Source organism: Dermacentor albipictus, chromosome 1 (genome assembly GCF_038994185.2).
Source record: "Dermacentor albipictus isolate Rhodes 1998 colony chromosome 1, USDA_Dalb.pri_finalv2, whole genome shotgun sequence".
NCBI lineage: Eukaryota > Metazoa > Arthropoda > Arachnida > Ixodida > Ixodidae > Dermacentor > Dermacentor albipictus.
The window spans coordinates 407,627,348-407,648,370 of NC_091821.1; the positions used below are offsets into that span (position 1 = coordinate 407,627,348).

The following is a 21,023-nucleotide window of genomic DNA, read 5'->3' on the forward strand; positions in this document are numbered from 1 at the left end:
CCGAGAGTCAAACGACTTACATGGATTAGTTATTTTACTCCATTTACAAGAGTCCTGCACCACGCACTAAGGGTAACTTGACACACACTGCTGGAGTCATCAGACTCGTCAAGAAGAGTTGACCGAATCCTTCAGCAGTGGTCATGTCACCCTTTTATCTTGAGTCGTTCGACTCATTTAGAATTGTTAACGGACTCCCTCAGCACTAGTCTTGTAACCCTTTTGAGAGGGTATAGGCGACTATTACAACAGAGTGTGCATGACTATTGTGTGCGGAGTCACGCAAACACCTTGTATTGAGCACGGATAGTCTCGGGACTCTCTGCCGAAAGAGAGTTTGGGTGTCTCCCACAAAGTGTGTCGTATACGTGGCGAATCCAGACTCTCCGAAAAGAGTAAGAGGTACTCTTTTTTTTCTTAGTGTGAAGTGTGACCTGCAGGGACTGCACACGGGCGTTTTGTCGGCACTCGCCTATTTCGCATCATCTCGTTGTCTCAGTCGCGAGGGAAAAAAAAAGGGAAGGGGGGGAAGAAAAGAAAAAGTAAAATAACCGAAATACGCGATACGAAAGAAAGGAAGGAATGAAGACGACCAGAAAGCGTAAAATCTCGTTTTGTCTCGCAACCGAAACCCTGAAAGGCAGCACTTGTCGACAGGGGGACAAATGGGAAGGCGCCACATCCCCACTCCGATGAAGAGCGGCCAGGGGGCCGTCAACGGCAATGCCGCATTCGCTGACGAGCTATGGGCCCCGACGGACGGCGGCGAGACAAATAGGGGAAGGGGCGGTGCAGGTCTTTTCCGAGAGGGAGACGAAGGCGCCGTTCTGCATCGGGGCCTGCTGCGACGGCTACACACGCGCATGCCAGTGCGCGCATCTCGCAGGAGGATGCTGCCGTTGCCACTCAGCTGACCGCGCGGGCGCGCCATTCCGACAGATCGATCGACGGCTCGGCTCCCAAGATGGCGGCCGCCGCCTGAGGAGCAGCGGGAGCAGCGCGGCATCGCACGTCGGAGTAGAAAAGAAAAAAAAGGCAAGCAGGCAAACACGAGAGACACACGACGACTATAGGTGAAGCCGCGCGCGTCTGTGCGACAAGCAGTTACGAGAAGGGGAACGAGGGGTGGACACGGGAAGCCGCAAGCGATGAAGCCACCGAGCAGGTCGATGGCTGCAGCCTCGGCTCGAAGCGAGAAAGAAAAAGCAGGAGCTAAGGAGATATGGAGGGGATGAGTCGTGTCGTCTGCAGCCCTCCGGCGGTATTCAGAGGGAGAGGCAAGGCCTGTATACGTTGCCACTGCGCGAATCGGGGTCAACCAGACGATGCCGATGGAAGAGCGAAAAAATAAAGAAGAAAGACGCCCAGGCTGCCGTCTTTTCGAAAAACCCGGCGGCACAGAGTAAACGAGGCTTACAAAAAGAAAAGGAGTGCACGCGGTGGATGATAAACTGCATCAACCGCGCGCGCCACCCAAACTATCGCAGAGACATCGGAGTGAGCGGCCCTAGCTGCATATACAGCTTTCCTAGATCGCACTGCGTAGACACGTCTGGCCGAGATTTCCCGCAAATCAGACAGTGCGAAAGGACACAAAGCCGCCCGAGGGCCACACAATAAATAGGGGCGCGCGCTGAGGACGTTCAACCGGCTACTGCAACAGCGTTGGGTAGAGCATGTCCGACGGGCAATCGCCTTGCTTACGTAACGGGGATTCACGACTGGGCAGACGGAAAGTGCGAGATCATTTGTCTTCCAAGCATTGCATGGCAGAGCGTGAGCAGAATACGTGCGGACGTTTGAACGAAATTTGGCGTGGCCTGTACGTAAACCTATAGCACGCAACACGCAAACACAGCTCCACGTCAAGGAAAATTATAACATCTAGTTCACCTTTATTTCTGGCCAAGGAGAATGCGTTCGTAGAAAAGAGAGGTTATCCGAGCAAGTACTTAATCAGCGTATTCTTAATTCATCATCATTAGTAACTTGTTTTCTGAACTTCCCACAACTGAAGCATCGCTTCCATGCAACGTATCAAAAACTCCACTATAGAGGCGATGAGTAAAAGTTCCCGTGCTTGAATCAAAACTTTGAGTTATAAAATTCAGCGTAACATGAATGATACTTCGGGAATTACAGGTACATGTGTAATCGTCCACCCCAACAACAATTCGGCCCGCAGACGACACAGAAAACAGCCTGCAGTGCAAAATTCCCACGCGCGCTGTATGACGTCTTATACACATGAGTGCACGCTCCGCTTTTCGCAGTCGTGCCTGCAGGTGACGGGCGCGATATATACATTTAAGAAACAGCCGCACCACGCCCTAAGCGTTTCCTCGCTTCAATAAATCCGTCAACGGCGTTCGCCGGAAAGGCTCGCAAACGATCGCCGCCTTTTTACGACGCGGATCATCAGTTTCATTTCACTTAGCTCCGCGGCACGCCGCAGCCCTTCTCTTTGCGCACGCCGCGCTACACAAACATATCGCAGGGAGAGAGAGAGAGAGAGAGAGAGAGAGAGAAACAAAAAAGGAGTAAAATTATTTATAGACAACGTGCGGCCTGGGAATATATACACGGCACGGGGCAAAAGAAAAAAAGCAATACTCCGCGCAACAACGCTTGCCACTCGGCGCGGGCTCTGCCCGGGCAAATTGCCAACGCGAGAAGACGGAGCGAGCACAAATGAGGCCGACGCCAAGAGTTTGAAGAAGCGGAAGAGGACCCCTTCTTCCTTGCCGGTCCGTCGTCGTGCCCGCCGCGTCCTCGAGCATAAGTTATATACGCCGCGCAGTAAGGACACAGTAACACACACGCACACACCTCGACGCAACTTCGAAGCACCGCCCGGTATGGTGGTGGTGCGTCCCTTTCACACAGCCGCCCAACCGAGAGGCCAAGAAGACGGTGATGACAACGTGACGTATACGGCGGAGCGTGGCGGGAGTAGGGGGAAAGAAAAGGTCATTCACCTCCTCGTCCTAGCCGCTCCTCGCAGCAGCAACGAAAGCTTATCCAGCGAGCCTCTGCTTCTGCTCCGCGGACGTCCGATCCAGCCAGCCAGCCAACGCTCGCGCGCTGCATGCGTGGTGCCCTGGACGGGAGCCGTGCTTGGCGCCGTGCGACTTTGATGTCACCTCCAAGACAGTGCAACACGACGATGTCAACTATCCGGGCGCAACAAAGTGATCCACTCTCCGCCCTTTTCTTTTTCCATATCCAAGCGTGTCAAATTTGCGCCTCGTGTGCGAAACCAAACACTTCTTAGCCCAAACCTGCCGCTCCGGTTTCCTTATCGTGGATGCTACACACTGTCGTGCCATTTGCTACGCGCTATCGCACCACGGCGCAGGTATCGCGACGTCTGCCGCGTCAGAATCGCCATGCCGTCGCGCGCATTTCGTTCGCGTTGTAGCTCCACTTTCAATTTTACGTTTTCCTCACCTGTGTACCTCGCGTTATTACTCTGGTCCGTACTATACGCGGGCTTTTGCGGTAGTCGAGTTTACACTCGCACCCAACGAGCGACGCATTTTTATACCTGCAAGTCAACGAAGTTGCAAAACAGTGAAAGTAAACACGGTTGCAAATGATGGAAATAAGCTTTCGCCGTTCTCCGAAGAGCACACCCACGGGTATCCTTTTGTATGTTCTTCCTTTCAAGAGCTTATTTAATCTATCTACGCGTGAGTGATGTGTCACGTCGCATGTTCTGTGCCCCAACTCTGAACACTTCTTTATTCTACACCATTCAATCAGTCACATCGGAAGGCGGTAGCCGTTACTTCCCTCTTAAATTTAGCGACAACGCATAGAGAAAACATTTTTCTGCCGAGCAATAATGGGAATCCTCAAACGGATGAAAAGCTGGGCAGCTTTTTTTTGTTTTTCCTTTATTTTTATGGTACTTTATAAATATAACGCCGCATGTTTGAAAGGGGGAGGGAGAAAAATAAATTCCGGGGTTTTACGTGCCAAAACTACAATTTGATTACGAGGCACGCCATGGTGGTGGACTCCGGTTAATTTTGACCACCTGGCCGGGGGTTCTTTAACGAGCACCCATGCATGGTGCACGGACGTTCTAGTATTGCACCCCTATCGAAATGCGGCCGCCGTGGCCGGCATTCGATCCCGCGCCCTTAGAAGCAGAGCAACGCCATGGCAGGTAAGGGTTATATGTATGCTCTGATATTGCGCACAGAAGGTATATACTATAGGAATCTCTCTTGCAAGCTATCATTAGCAAACTTCGCGCATACTGCTTAACTGCGCTAGAAGTCGGCTTTGCCACAGTGCCTTATTTAGTCAGCTATAGCTTCTGCCGAGGATTCCCAGTGTTTGGCTTCAGAACAGACATGACGACGTTGTCATCGCTCTATAGAGGTAACTCAAGAGACTAAATGGCGCATTCGTATTATATTCCCGGTGCCGCAGTTCACATGGGAGCGTCATCGAACCGCTGCAGCGATCCCGCGCCCCAGTCCGCGGGAGAGTTCCTGGGCGCTCAAGTTACCGCGTCTGAACATATATACAACATAGAAAGCGACCTTGCTACGACCTCCATAGCCAATGAACCTCACTGAACGCAAATGCCGAAACGGCAACCTGATCTTCTTCTTTGTGCTAATCGAGATCACCGCAGGAAAAGTGCCGCTGCGAAAGTTCTCCCGTTACACGTGCCAGCATGCCGCCACTCCCGCTCGAGATGAAGGGATGAAGTTTCCCACTCCCTCTAATGATTATTCGGTGCTTGTTGCTGCGTGGCAGTAACTTTCCATAGTATTCATTTCGTTACTCTAGCGGACCACCGTTTCTATGGCCATGTATGCTGCCAGGGTTCGTGCCTTTGTAATTAGGTTCAGCTCAAATTGCAGACCGCGTTGCCGTGACGCTACTCTTATATCATCTCATTTTCGTTCACACGCGCTTTATATTTTTTTTTCTGTTTCTTTTCAAGATTTCATTATTATTTTCGATGTATAAGGCGGATATATGTCGCGCCGTTATTTGCGAAGTTAATATACGCTGGGCGAAGCTCTCTACAAGCACAGGTTTTCAAATTTCGGGGCGCTTTAACAAATTCAATAAATTAGCTTCCCCTGCATTCGCCCCCGCAAGTTCTGATTGAACGAAAAATCGCAAATGTTTGCGCATCACAAGTAGGGAGCGTAGCAGCATCGGCGTCAACACGTCTCGCCCCATTGCACAGCCATCTATAGCGCCCTATTAGCAGACGATGTCCAAAAGCACGCGACAGATCAGCAGAGCCAAGCTTCTCGCAAACAAAAAAAATCAAAAGCGCCGAAGCGTCGCGATATCTATGATAGCGGTGCACTGCCGAGCGAGGCCGTCGTTATCGTCGTTAGCCATGCAGCTATATACAATCTCCACCCGGCCCACTGTCACGGGACATAGAAATGCCGCGGGGCTTTACGCTAGACTAGTCAACCAAAGCTCGCACGCAAGGCTGCGAGGGTGGTGTTACTACACTGCCATCCACGAAACACGGTAAAGCCTACAACAACAATAACACAGCAGCCTTCGCGCACCTACAGAGAGAGGTACCTTATTCTAAAGGGCAGCAAACACTGGAGCACACAGGAGGGCTTTCAAGGGAGCGACTCTCAGTCTCCACTACCTCTTTACACCATCCCGTTACCAGGCGCCTCATGGTGCACGCACGCACGCACGCACGCACGCACGCAAGGCATGGTCGCTGCACGCTTCCACACTGCAGATCCAGTACGCGCCACACGGCAGCTACACTCCATCTCGCCAATTCCGTGCAGTGAAGAGAAAGCTACAAATCGCGTCAGCCAATTAGAAAAGAACGAGGAAGAGGCGCTCCTCCAGGCCAGCCTCTGAGCGACGTCGACTGAATGAGAACGTCACGTAAGGATTAGCAGTGCACAATGGGCGATCCGTACTGCCTTCCCCTGGAACACGCAGCCGGCTGTCCTTATTGATTGGCTGACACGAGCCCTATAGCATTTGATTCACTGCGCGGAACTTGCGGAGCGGGGAAACGGTGGGTCGGGGTTCGCGTAAAGGCATGCATACACAGCGTGAAAGCGCAGCCCACCCTGAAGCCAGCTCCATTCATTCGTCGTATTTTCTTTTTCACTCTCTCTCGTTTAAACCGCATACGCGTGACGACAAGGACGACAACGCCGGCCCTTTCAAGCTGCAATGCAGGCTGTGCGAGCAAGCGCACACACCATAGCTGGACGCAGCAGCAGCAGCAGCAGCAGCGGCTTCGTCGCCGCGCGCTGAGCCTCCTCGTTGAAGCGTCGATGAGGAAAAACAAACTGGGCGGAGAAGACCGACGCGCCACTTCTTCTGCCGAAGAGGAGATCCGCTGTCTGCGAACAGGCGGCGCCGGTCGCGCTGTTTCTCTACGCGTCATCAGGCGCGCGCAATATAGAGGAGTTATGTCACACGACACACCGGGTCTCCCTTCTTGCCGCCATTTTTTTCTGCCTTTTTTTTTTTTACTTCTTCTTCTATACAACTTCAGACGAGCGCCGTAAACGAGCGCGTTTAACGCTCAGTGCACGAAGCGTTGACTCGGCCACCGAAGGAGAGCATGCGAAGCACGCCATCGAGCACCGAGAGGCTGTGCGAACCATGCGCGCTGACGCTCACCAAATGAGTCAGTTCGGAAGAGAGAGAGAGAGAGAGAGAGAGAGAGAGAGAGAGAGAGGACGTGCGATAAAGCCGCTTGCGCAAAGTATTTTACTCACGCGAGGTGCGTCAGTGCCTGCGCTAAGCACCGTGAATCATTATTTCGTTTATTTCGTACACTCTTACGTGCCAAATCCCGGAGCAGTACTGCAAGGAAGTCGCGGGTAAATATGCGAGTGGAGTACGATGGTGGAATCTCTCCTATATAGATGCATCACAAACAGCGATATGTATGCAATAGACTACACTTGCACTGTGTCCAAATATCGAGCAATTAGCGCTACGTCTTTCTGTCTTTTTCTTTTCTTCACTTTACCGCGATTCATACCGCTGCAACAGCTGCGAAGCTGAACACTGAAAAGAGCTAGAGAGGTTACGTAAATAGAACCGCTTGGCTCAGAATTTTACGGCTGGTATTTCTAACATGCAACTAATTATACGCACTTCTTCCCGGAAAAACTCTTACCGCGGTATAGGAAAGAACGACGGCCAGGAATCTAACATGGTATCTCGTGCTCAGTGTCGCAACGGCAAACACAAACCGTTGCGGCTGTACGCGCATGACTGTACAGGTGAGGTGTAGACACGATGTTTCAGAGCGGCCGCTGGAGCTATGCTCTCTCCCATTATTCTTTCCAGACGCGACAACGAGCAACAAGCGCTGGGAGGCCGTAAACGCTTGAACGGCACGCCAATGCATTCAACAGACCATGTTCCTGCTGGCATCTACATTTGCACGCATCGCGCTTCAAGCTTGTCGCATAAAGACAATTTCCATATTCGTAAATTACCGGGTAGGAACGTAGCCTTGAACGTAACCTTGAACGTAGCCTTGAAATGAACGTAACCGTTCATTTGCGTATCCTATAGCTTCCGTGAGCTGATTTATAGTGTCCTAAACTGGGTATTTAAAGTAAATTCAGAGCCTAAAACTTATTCAGCGAAACGGTGTACACAATTTGAAATACGGCGATGTGACGTATGTTATGTCTTTTTCTGCGGAGACAACATACGAATTAAAAGCAAAATCTAGCTCAAGTAACCTCGTTCCGCGATGGATAAAGAAGGCTATGTGGAGACTGAGGTTAGCAGTGTGCTATAGAACCTATAGATATGGTCCGGAAGCGACGGTGGAGTGTGCTAGCTAAAAGAAAGCTCCGCGACAATGAGAAAATGCGTTGGTATGAGTAGAACTATACTGTACACAAGAGTACAGGAGAAAGAAAATTGACACCTTCGAGATATGAAGCTGGCGTATCTGCGAGCCCTGCGAGCTTATCAGACGGCCGGATATATTGGCGAACCAAATTGTTTCTTCTTAAATTAGGTTATAAATGTTTTTGTCAAGAAAGAGTCGGAAAAGAAAAACATTCTCACTTTGGTGGGCATATCATGCAGGGCATATCATGCAACAGGAAAAATTATTTGCTCGCTAATGTTGAAGGTAAAAAAAGATGATAATAACCCGGGGCGGCCAATTTGCACAAGATGAATTAATTAAGTTCTTCGGACCCCGAAAAGGTATTAGCTCTAAAGAAATCATGCTCGATAGGTACTACTGGAGACCAATCAATCAGTGTGAATCGGATATCACTAGAATGCCGCTAACAACTATACGTATGCAAAGAAAACGACCGCGGTCACAGAAGCACACCGTTGTGTCAGCTTATTGTCCTCTGCATGCGCCCCGTCATCGCCCTGTTTTTTTCTTTTTTTCTTTCACGGCACCAACTAGCCCAAGTGAACACAAACCTTAACAGAAGCACAACATTCACGTGAACCAAGTGTATGCAGAGAAGATGTCGAGAAGGAGGTGTGGAGTGACAAGGCAATATCAAGTCCGCGAAACAGTTGTAACATATACTATATGCATCACAGCTATGGAACGGTTGGGGCGCGCGCCACGAAAAGAAAGGAGAGCTATACGTCCATGAACTGGGTAGCGAGATACACACGATCGTCCAGTGCGGAAGACGGCAATACAAGGCCCTCAAGGTAAGAATGGCGTGGCTAAATGAATGAGTGAATTGGAATGAAGAGCGCACGGACAAAGTTAACCGAATCGGCTATTCGATGTCTGCAGTGAAGCCACTGAGTCAGCCGGATCACCAGTGCTTGGCGCGAGTGAGAGTCACTCGGGCTTCCAGTTGTTCCTTCTCTGCGTCGCTTGACTGCAACGCTTACGCTACCTGCTGAATACACCCCTTTACAGAATGAATGATTTAGTTAATTACTGAATTAATGAGCGAACGAGCGAATGAATGAATGAATAAATAAATGAATGTTTTATTCAGTTTAAATATATAAACAACTTAATTTACCATTTCACCTGAGCCTTTACGATGACTGCTAGTCACGGGCTCATGCAATTCGTACACAAGTAGATGCAGCAGTGTAGTTGAAGACCTAGATTCAATAAAAAAGACAGAAACAGAAATTAGAATACGATAAGACAAGGTTCAAGAAATGTAGTCGATGAGGTCACGGTTGATACGGCAAACTAATGATGAAGTTAACTCGGGATTGACGCTGACAAGCTGATGAAGTAAAATAACACGAACCATACATTCTCACAATTTTGCTCTGGCTCATTAGGAGGTGCCCGCAGGCACTTCATGACGCCATATTTAATTAGAAAAAAAAAGAAAGGAAGAAAGAGGGAAAGAAGGAAAAAGCAAACCCAAAATCAGCAGGGCGTAAAAACGGGAAGTCAGCCCTTCAATACCATTGAGATGTACTGCGCCTACATATTCTTTGGCGAAGAAAATATTATTTAGTTCATCTTAGTCGCGGCTGATGCTATTAACAAAAAAAAAAATCAATCAACGCACGTTTTCCTCGCGAAATATGTCGGCCCCCTACAGCAAGCGCAGGAGTTTCTTTCGATTTTTCGCAATAGTTTCTGCGCGGGACAGCAGCAGCGCAGCTGTGAGGCAGTCACGCACGGCGATGCAGTATATTTTTACAGGGAAAGGCGCACGTCCACCGGTGGCGAGGAGTTGCGACACGCCTGAAAAGAAGCGCGAAGATGGCTGCCATGTTATATACTCTAACGTAATGTTGCGTCATCATGCCGACAATACAGGTACCGTTCACGTCGTACGAAAAGAAATGAGCGTTGTTCGAGATTAGGAAAAAAAAATAAAGGAGATTACCGAGATTATATAGAATTTGCTTTCACTTATATACGGGACATCAGGCACGTCTGTAGGTTGCGCAAGTAGGCTATTACAGTTAGATCCATATTGACAGCTGTTGGCTGGTCTAGCGTGCGGCACTTAATGTAGAAACAGCGCCAAACGCGGATCACTGCGCTGACATGCCAACAGGGACCTGTAGGTAAAAACAACGCTATAGGCGCAAAGAAAATACAACAGTCAGTACGCTTAATGCTTATTAGCTCATTCACGGTCTTTTTTTTTTTTTTCATGCTCAGCGCTGCTCTTACATAAGGTATCTGTTGCTCGAAATAAATAAATAAATAAATGAATAAATAATGCTGAAAGCTCCGAGAGCGATGTATGGTAAGCGGATGCTGCATGTAGTACTGGCCCTCGTACTGTGGCTTAAGGCATCCTCAATATAATAGAAAACTTTCGCGAACGTCCATCGTATGGCTGCAGCACTACTGCATGCGACGAAGACAGAGGGAAGTACAGGAGCTGGGGCATGCGCTACCGCCCCTCCCATGTGCGAATCGTTATTCATGTAACACTATGATTCACAAAACCGCTGCCCTTTTCGAGGGAGCCTCTCTTTCTTTTTTTCGTGCGAAATAAATGCCAGATGCGTAAACTATTTCGTTAGTAAGTCTTCATATAGGCGTTGCTTTCTCGGACAAATGCTCTAATGCACATTTTTATTTTTATTTTTTCGGGTCAAACGACAATCGATTCTGCATATGCAAGTTGATGATGACGGTGATTTATTGGCATCCCCCAAGCGACGAGAAAGCTCTGCTCCGTTCAACAATACTTAGAGAGAGAGAGAGAGAGAGAGAGAGAGAGAGAGAGAGAGAGAGAGAGCAGGAAGAGAGGGGAATGACTTAAAAAACATAACCAAGGATAAGTATAGTGCCCATTACATGAAACAATAAATGCCACGGATCAAGCTCCTTTAACGACCGGATTTGTGACTCGTCGTGGTATAGCGGTATTTGATACAAGAAACTCAGGTGATTGTGGAAAGGCCTTGACGGTTTCAAGTGTCACCGAGTCGTGTTCAGCTCTTGGTAACACGTATGAAGCGAGAATACATCTACCAGTACACTGTATGCAGAATTCAATTTATCCGTTCCATGCATGGCCAGCGACGTTTTCATTGGCCTTTACATTATTCATCTGCCTGCCCGTGGAAGGAAGGCAGGTGGGATTCCCCAAGGCCAGAAAGTTTGGGAACCTCTGAGCTCTTATAGAGCTAGTTTAAATGCGTCGCTTTTTTACACCGAACTAACGCCACTATAGCAGCGTTGAAAAACGTTATATGGCCGTTTTCACGATTTTTCAAAAAATAAACTGACAAAGCAAAGAAAGAACACGTCACTTAAAAAGTTTGTAATATATTTTCAGAAAATGTCGGGAACGTCACGGTCGCTATGCAGGCAAATTTTGAAGTGTGTGGGTTTTAAATATGGGTTAAACGAAGATCGCTAAACCTTTGTTTCAGGAAATGCTTACAAAGCTTCCCATTTTCCATGGGAGGACCAAAAACGGCAAATGTTTCTTATTTAGAGGAAACTGGGGTCACTCTGTAGGTGAATGTATCGAAATTTTAATGTGTGCAGGTGAATCATGTGCTTTGAAGGTAACTGTATACTCGTCTTCTCCAAATTTTCGTTCGTTATACGAGGCGTGCAGATGGTTTTGCCGGTTTCTTCGGTGATCAATGCGAGACACGTTGGCCAATGTTGGGAACTATGGTGGCCAATTCTTCTGGCGATGTCAAATGTGTCTGGATTAATTACTGCCTTCGCAAAAAAACTTTCTCTACAAGTGCCCAAAAGCGTTATATGCGGGCTGCGTTTCAAACGTGTCAGTAATATATGCGAGCAACATTTCAAAGTATGTGCTTTAATTACAAGTAAATGAAATTCTTATTGCAACAGCTCGAAAGAAGCAGCTAGTTTCTCTGGAAATTTGGTCCTGATTCTGCAAGGTCGCACATGTCAACTGTCTTTCTCCTTTATTTGTTTGTACGTGTCCGTGCTTCTCCCTTCTCTGGCTCGTATAGGGCAGCAGAAGTACTTTGTTGGGGAAGTTGCTTCATACTGGACAGGGTAGAAAACTGCAGAAACTAATCCTACCTTGCTACTGATAGTGCTTTGCCTACTACTGCATCTCTCGCTCTCTCAGTATCCGTAAAATTGCGGGAATAAACACTGCACACGAGAGGCATGGACGTTCATCCTGACCCTCTGTGTAGCATGTTTATCCATGCACTGGTTCTCGTTTATTGCCCGCGCTCAGCTCCCCCGACAAAGCAATTTCTTAAATTTTATTTTTACTTCAGGAGTACTTATCAAGAGTTCTACACCTTGCGTGCTTTCTTGTGCAAGTATGCTTATCTATCTATTCATCGTGGTTGTTAACGTAACGTCGCAGTCGCATTTCGTAACCCACTGATACGTTGCTAGGTCGTGTTCCCGCACCACCACCATCTTAAACCAAAACCGGAATTATGAAGAGCATAACCACCTCAAAAGATAGGTGCAAAAGAATGCACAAGTTTATCGTAGGGGGACATTAAGCTAGAAATAACAGCGCTAACGCTCACAAACAGGCAGAACAGAAAAAGAGCACCCTCGGCGTTTTGCATGAAACATGCTCGATCGTAAGGTCTCTACCAGTGCATTGGCAAGCATCGTGGCGCCAGATATCAGTAAGGAACACCTGTTGCCCAGACAAATAAATTTAATGTCATGGTCCACATAAAATAGAAGCAACGTGGTCCGGCCGGGGCGCAAAAGTTCTTATTCACAAAGCCTTCGTTTGTTTGGATTGCACACACAGTACCAAACGAATCAAAACCCCACAAAATGCGAAGGCGTTCGTGTAGAATATAAATGACGAAGTGCACTTTTGCACATACAGGAACCATAGAAACCGCTCCCAAATCGCTGCTGACAGGAACGAACATTTAAATATGCACACGATCGGGTTTGCTTACATATATATAGCCACTGAATTTACTAAGATAGAATTTGTTCTTGTCCAAGACGACGAAATAAAAGCCATTAAATTGTGAATGTCAATGTGGTCCGCGCACGCAGGACATCGCGAAGTCGCAGCCAACGCGTGAAATCAATTTCGGATTTCTAAATTCAGTATTTGGTATCCCAACAGAAATCACCACCTTGAGTGACTGACGGGGAAGGAATTGTAAGTTGTATTGAGTCAATATTCGTGGAATGGGGAAGTCACTAATATCCATCGGGCAGCTTCAAAAAGCTACTGGCGGCCCAATGCGTAACACAGTAGCGCAAGCATAACGGTACTTTACCGACTGCTCACTTGCGAAGCGCGATAACAGTACAAGTCAAGGAAAGCTAAAGTTAGCATCCGTTAATTGCCCACATCGGCACTACAGTGGTACTACCTACACTGCTCAACATAGTCGAGAGCAAACGGAAGCAGTGGAGGCCCTTGGAGGCCCCACACCTCATGCGCAGTGCCGCAAGAGCAAGTGGATCAATGAGACCGCCAGCCGTAGGCAGCGGCGTGACAGGCAGGGAAATGAAGAGGTGAATATGTTTGAATGCGTTTACCTAAGTGTTTTGATATCACAATGTAGCTGAAGAGGGCTCCCACGGCTGCGCTTGCATATGTGGTCGACGAAACACACGGAAGAGAACTTCACCACATGATACACACGATCAAGAAGTAACGAACCACCGCCTGCAGCGGCTGGCAACCAAACACAAAACCGCGCAAGAGCAGACGAAGAAAAAAAAATGTGACGCTAGCGACCCTACCGGTTCTGAATGTAACTATGCAAAGCTTAAAACTAGTTATTGTTACTGAATGTCAAACAATGTGAACTTTTTTTTTTCAGAATAAACTACCAAAAACATAATGTTAAGTTTTTATTGGAATGGAGTTAGTTTTTTGCGAAATACGTAAGTCTCACCAGTGCCTGTCTCACGCGTCTGGTGTTCTCTATCACACGCTTTAGGGGGCGCTTTCCGCGTTACACAATGCATGCGATGTTTTACGCGGTTTTAAAGCTAACCCTAAAAATGCGGCGGTAGTTCTGGAGTTCAAATGTGAATGTGTAGATATGTCTCGCGTTTCTAGAAGTTCAATTGACAAAACGTGAGTAGTCAAGCGGCGACTGGACATGGCGCACAGTGAAAGTGATTCGTGTCTGTATTGGAGCAGCGTCGCCACGCCGGTGCCCGATAAACAGTCGCGAAGCCGCTTCAGCAACAGGAGTGCATCGTTTTCTCAGCGGCAACAAGAATTTGGCACCCCTGCGTCGTCCTACACGAGCACCATCGCTCAGATGAATAGGAATGCAAGTGCTGTTACGGGAGGATCTATCGTAGGCTTCGCGACACCCGGCGGCAGATCTTCGCGGGCCGGCAATGTCAGCGCGAACTTCGAAGCCGCTGACATGACCGCGTTCAGTGCATCGGCGCTGGCGACTGAACATCCAGCGGTCGTAGCTGCGGCTGGTATCTACGCCGATTTTATGGAAGCCTATAAGGCCCATCAAAGTAGTCAGGACGTCCTTGTACTGCTTGAAAAATATGAAAACTTGTGTGACAATTACTTAGCCAAAGTGCGAAAAGTGACGGAGCGCATGGTTTCTCGCAAGGGCGAATCCGTGTGGACCGAAGCCATGGTGTGCCAAACCTTGCTGACCGAAGAGCGCAATACATGGAAGCTCACGGGTGCCCTACTACGCGACCGATTGAACGCGAACCAGTGCATGGAAGAAGGCAGCGACGACGACGCCATGCTTGTCGATGGAACTCGCGAAGCTAGCGACAAGGAAGTCATCGACGCGCTTTTGGCGAGGGACGCGTTCGTACGCCAGGCGCAACTGGTGGTCGACTGGCTGGAAAGTTGCGCGGCGCTTCAACGTGGGATGGGCGACGACGACGAAAGGCTCGAGTACTTCGCCGACGGAGGCTGCGCATGGGAAAACACGCTGCACCATGTCCTGTCTCGTGCCTCCACCGGTAGCGCACAGTCGACCTACGTGAGCGAACTGGATCCGGACGCGCCTTCGCGGTTGCGCCTGCCAATACACGACTTGGACCGAGACGACGAGTGTCGCCTATTCCGCAGCGTCTTCTACCACCTACGAGCGGGCCAGCTGCAGCGGGCTCAGGAGCTGGCGGCAGACAACGGCCAGCATTGGCTTGCCGCCGCGGTTGAAGGCTGGCGGCCCTACCACGACCCGAACCGTGGGAGCAGCATCAGCATTATGGGCGCCGATTCAATGCAGCCGGCTGAAGGCGACCTCTACCGGGACCTTTGGAAGCGCGCCTGTTGGGAAGCTGCCTCGAGTCCCACGTGTTCACTGTACGAGCGCGCCGTATATGGTGCCCTAAGCGGTAATGTCCAGGCAGTGCTGCCTGCTTGTACCAGTTGGGAGGATCAGCTGTGGGCGCGCATGCGCGTTCTGGTGGATGTGTGCGTGGAGCAGGAGCTCCGCACCGCCACGCAGCAAGCTAGGAGCCTCGAGCCACTGCCATCGGGCTACCCCAGCAACCGTGGCACCTTCGAAGCCATTTTCCAAGATCTACAAGCAGCTGCTGGTGATAGCGACCAGCGCATCCTAGATATTACACATATTCTGCAGCGATATGTGGTGCTAAATGACCCTGTTTCTATGGTTGAAGAGATGCACGAGTGGGCAACCAGTCAGCCAACAGAGCCACCGCTTCAAACAATGCGGTTTCTGGCTCACATGGTACTCTTGCTGCGACAGGTCTACTCCGAGACCAGCACTGCAGCGTGTGATGCTCTTCTTCGCACCTATGTAGACTTGCTCATCGATGAGGGGCACGTTCCCTTGGTTGCCACGTATACAGCCACGCTTCCAGCCGCTGATCAGGTCAACAAGTACACACAGCTGTTGCGCGGCCTCAAAACAAGGAACCCCGAAGAACAGGAATTGTGCCTTCAGCTAGCACGGGTGGCTGGGCTAAATGTGGCTGCCATTACTCGAACACTGGTTGAGCAGGTGCGTGTTTCTGGTGATGAACCAATAGAGCTTCGTGCAATTTCCACTGTGCCTTCTTTGGAGACCACGGCTGAAGATAGAGAAAAGGTAGCATCACTGGAATGGCTTCTCTTTGACTCATCTAACAGGGGTGAGGCACTTAAACAAGCCAATGCACTCATGCGTGGCTTTGTGTGCATGGGCAAGATTGGTGCTGCGCGGGAGACATTCCGAAAACTGCCTGTTGACTCTGTGAGGGTGGCAATGGAGCAGTGGAGCCGCTCTTCGGGGCGTGACAGGCAACTGCTGGCTGAGGAGGAGAACGCTGTGCGAGAGTTCCTATGCTTCGAGGCACTGCTGAAGGTTCATACCAGTTTCCAGGAGTGGTTCAATCAGTTTCACAGGAGGAAGCCAGCAGCTCCCGAAGAGCTTGCTCCAGGGGCTCGCTTTCCTGAAAAATTGGCTCACGAGCACAAGGTGCGGACCTACACTATGGAGCTGGAACAGTGGCAGAACTTGGTGACTACTTTGGCCAAAGAGGTCAAGAGGGACGTCTTCGACGTGCTCCTTTTTGTAGATGGAGGCTGGATGGTGGACCAGGGGGAGACTCAGACCAGTGGTGACAACCCGCGGAGCCGTCAGATGGCAGCACTGCGCAGGCTGTGCATTCCACAGCTGACCTTTCTTCTCATGGAGGCCTTGGAAGAATCTGGGTTGGCCGCGGAGTTCACCGAAGTGGTGGACACCATTGCGTCAGAGAGGCAGGCATTGTACGAAGAGTTTGGTGATGAGGAGCTGCGAACACTTTTGCAAAAGAGCAGGGCAGCATCCCTTATCCTGCTGGACGAAGGACTTGACGCCTTAGGATTCCCACTGCAGTAATAATGTGACTTCCTGTGCTCAGACTTAACAAGAGTGAAAATATGGGAGAAAGGTTGAAGTGAGCGAGCAAAACGAGGGAGATCTTCCACTCTTGTTTTCTCTAGCGTTGTCGTGTGCGACACTGCCACTGCCATACACCTTGTAAATGACATCTAGCTTTTTGTCTACACATGATTTACAGAATGAAATTCCCTGTGTATTACATAATTGCAGAAAGCGCATTCATAAGTCATTGCCTTTGTTGTTGAAATACTTGGGGAAATGGTGAGCTGCTGCAATACCATGCTTGTTTGGTTATCTTTCACTGTTGTCTGTTTCTAGTAATTTTAACATTTTTACTTAAATTCTAGCGCTTTATCAATAGTTTGCAAAGTCAACCTCATCACAGCTTGTACAGGATGTGTAAAAGACAATGAGATTGTAAGGCATACAAATATTTGAAGTTTTGCAGTTTCATGTTTTCAAGTGCGCACAAACAAAATAAAAACTGGATCGGCCGTTTTCAGCAGTGTCGAATTTCTTAAAAACATTAACTACACGAAATTACTTTTATTATGAGCAGAAACACACTTTGTGCACAGGACAAAATGTTCTGGACACTTGCACCTACAACTGATTTACGTTCTCTGCTCTTGCATTGTCCCAACGAGCGTTATCACTTGTAGTGCTTGCAGCACATCTAAAATGTTATTACATTGCACAAAGTGGCCGTCATTGCCACAGTTTCTGCACAATTGCCTTCACAAAGTAGGGATTGGTCGGAGACGTTCCTAAATTCTTAATTATCCTAACCAGCCAGGTAGCTGTGTCAAAATGTTTAGCTTTTAATGTAGTGGTTGAGACAGTTATATTAATTTAATTTTATAGTGTTGGCTGCTACGTGGCTTGCTCCCCTGGTAGTTTTAATGACCACCTGTGTCCATCGCTGCATTGCAAGATTGTTGGTGAGAAAAGTGCAAAGCTAGAAAAAAATCGCGAGCCATTCCACTCTGACGGTGGATGACCAGCGAAGCTTTGTAGCACACAACAAGGAGGAGACAGAATTTTGAAGAAAGGTACGGACACCTTTATTGTTATATCAGTGGTCATCGTGACGAAAGGTATGCACGCACGTTTATGTTTATACATTCGTGTTCATTCGTTATATGCATTCATGTTTTCATTTTGCGATGTATTGAGGCAAAGAACTTGAGACCGAAATCACTGCCTCGACTGGCAGTGGACCAGTGCTGTCAGCGCCTTCGCAGAGGGAGGGGCAGTATGGGAACAGAACGCTGGCGTGATGAGCGGCAACGTAGCCAGCTGTGGAAGATGACAAACACGCAAGCAGTGGCACAAGCACAGTTGTGCCGAGGGGTGCCAGCGAGCCAGCTGTGGTAGAAGACGAATGCGTGAGCAGGGGCGCGAGCCATTGCTGATGATGATAGTTTGTTCATGGACACAAAATATGCATGGAACCCTGGCCATAAACAGCTTCGATGTAAAACAAATAATGCTTATTGTGCTGCAAGGATTCGAACTTACGACCAAGAGGTTGGCAGTCCAGGGTTATACCTCTTGTGGTGGCTGCACAGTGCAAGGGAACGTTACACTGGGGGAAAAAATGACATGATTATACCTCTCGGTCGAAGCTACAGCACTGGAGAATACAATCGCGAAGTCACGTGGCCCCAGCAGCTTCCATTATTTGCTAACGCCTGCTCAACATCTGTCTACTGGATAGAACTGGCAGCTGCGTTTACTTTGTGTCGTAGCACTAGCCTTTCCCCTAGCAGAGGAGAGGTCCTAAATTTGCTTCTATATGTAATGGCAAAGATTCAGTATGTCAGCTGTATCTTCATTAGTTTTTTTTTTTTCCCCGAGTGGTTGGCTTCTTATGTTTTCTGGATGGCTTTGATGTCTTGTTTTCTTCAAGGCTTGCAGAAAGCCAATTTAATGTAGTCCAAATATAAATGAGAAAAGCTGAACAAATCCAGCCGTAAGGAGCTAAAGGATTGTTTTAGTAGACACCATCGGCTAAGTTCAGATAGGTAAGAGCGGGAAGAAACTAGCCTTTCCACTTCACCGCTGGGAGGCGCAACTTTCACTAACGAATGTGACTCTAAGTTATTTTAATTGAAAGAAATTGGCGAGCTTGTATCTGCACATGTTCGCTCCAACAAACATTGCACGGGAAAGTCTATGGCTTGCTGTGCGTAATATTTTGCCAACTATTGTGTTATTTGCAAAACTGGTTTTTCTACGACCTTGCTGTAGAAACTGAAATAGCGCAAACTTAGTAAAAAACAAAGCTTTGGTAAACGTAACAGAAAAGCAACTTGCACATAATTTACATGGCCTGGAACAAGCATTATGGAGGGTATTGAGTATCGGTACAATGCCTGTGGAAATAAAACATCAGATTTGCAAGAGAATGCTGGATTGTGGTACATATGAACACCCAGGGTACTGGTGTGTCGAAATACAGAAGGCTGCTTTTACAGTTGCACCTCTATATTGACAAAAGCAGATAAAGTAAATTACGAAGTTTCTCGCCTATATCCCAATGTAACAAATTTATGCTTGCAACAAATATTGAATATAACGAAGGTATTTTTGTGTCAAAGGCAACTTCGTTGCGGCTGTAGGTGATTCGATTTTTTTTTAGTTTTTTGTGTGATTTTCTCATTAAGCAAGCATGTGTATGTCATTGCATGTTTTTTGGTCCTAATCCTTTTCGTTGCACTTGGCACACAAGAACTGGCCTCCTGCTTAATTTAATAGGGATAGGCAGGCTAGTTTGTGGTCGATATGGAATGCATCATGTAACCGGACAAACAACAAAGGACAAAGAAGGAAACACACAGGACAGGTGCGGTTGTCCTGTGTGTTTCCTTCTTTGTCCTTTGTTGTTTGCGCGGTTACATGATGCACTCCTGTTTAAAATGGTCAAGTATTCCAAGCAGTAGCTGGTAGAAGGGAAGAAGCATGTCAAGATGATCTGAAAAAATGCTAATTTCTGGATATTTCTAAAGAAAGAACAGATGCTAAGAAGGCAAGGCATGAATTGGCTGAATTAAGCGTGGCCAGGCCAAAGGGGGCAAGCAGCTCTGCTGTGGTTTGAAGGGAAACCCGAGCAACTTTTTTAGGTGTATGGATCTCAACTAAATCTGTATTTTAAGTCGTGCTGATTACCATGATTATGTGCAACAAACAACCTATAGCTTAAAGTTGTATAGCCTCTCCACAAATTAATTTTTAAGGGACACTGAAGAGCAACACTTATTGGATTCAAGCTAATTAAGTGTTCTAGCAAACCAAATTTGTTAATTTGGGGGTAAAAGGCTTATTACTAGCAGAGAAAATGCAGGCCGGACTTCCCTTCACCGACTTTTGTGCGGAAACCTCTGCGCCACTAGGTTGTCATGGCATCGTGGATTTCCAGTTGCTTTCTTTTACTGTGGCAGTTTTGGTACTGTAAAGTCCTTGAAACTTGGTAAGTTGACTCGCTGCTTCCTTTTGAAAGCAGTGTAGTTTTCTACCACGTAAGGATTAACTGTGTCTCAGTAGATGCTGTGCACGATGTCACGATAAACTGGTGTGGGATCTTCAGGGCAGCGTCACCCATCTGTCTTTCATGTTCCCATTCTTTCCGGCTTACCAGTCTCCTAAGTTTGGCCTTCCACAGCAAAGCTATTAAATGCTAACTGCAACAAAATTTTACTTTGGCTAAATACGTTATAAATCAGCTGTACAGTTGAAACTCGATTTAACGAAGTGACAACCACACTCAAATTATTTCGTAATATCGAGAAAGGAATTTTTCAGTCCTTCGAAATCTAAAATTGTAACGTAGCAACATGCAAAGGCTACCAGGGCATTGTATTTGCCGCTAATCCAGCCATCTGTCGCATAAATCATGAAATAACGAAAGCAACCACTGCCACCACTACCGAGGCGGTCTTGAGTCGGCTGTTCCGTGCATGGGCGTGACACGCAACCTTGTCAAAATAAAGCTAGGGATGTGACCATGGCGCCTACATGTTTTAACACTATAGCTTTAGAGTGTACGGTTAAAGACCCGTCTGTGTCAAAATTAGAAAGAAATCGCCCCTTTTTTTACTCATTTATTTTAGAAAAAACTTCATTAAATAGAGTTTAGCCAAGTTTGTTTCGTTAATTTGTATTGATAACATTGAACTCTATCAGTGCCTGCCGGGGAATGTAAATGTCTTCGTTACATCGAGAACTTCGTAAAATCGGGTTCCATTGGATCAAGTTTTAACTGTATGTACCAC

The 21,023-nt window shown here is 47.9% G+C and overlaps 2 protein-coding genes across 4 annotated transcripts in view; one reads left to right on the top strand and one right to left on the bottom strand.

Annotated features, from left to right (window-relative positions):
- The window catches only part of LOC139054706 (transmembrane protein 198), a 121,938-nt gene extending 108,322 nt beyond the window's left edge, over positions 1–13,616 (bottom strand). For 2 of the 3 annotated variants that reach the window (XM_070532176.1, XM_070532175.1), the window contains exon 1: positions 13,457–13,613. The gene's annotated coding sequence lies outside the window, so the exon portion shown is untranslated. Of the gene's footprint in view, positions 1–13,456 lie in introns of all 3 variants that reach the window. The other variant, XM_070532171.1, reaches the window with a different exon arrangement.
- Positions 13,617–13,854: 238 nt separating this feature from the next.
- On the top strand, positions 13,855–17,251 carry Nup107 (nuclear pore complex protein Nup107). The gene has a single exon (XM_070532177.1). The coding sequence runs from the start codon at positions 14,029–14,031 to the stop codon at positions 16,744–16,746; it is 2,718 nt and encodes a 905-aa protein (XP_070388278.1). The 5' UTR covers positions 13,855–14,028; the 3' UTR covers positions 16,747–17,251.
- Positions 17,252–21,023: the final 3,772 nt, after the last annotated feature.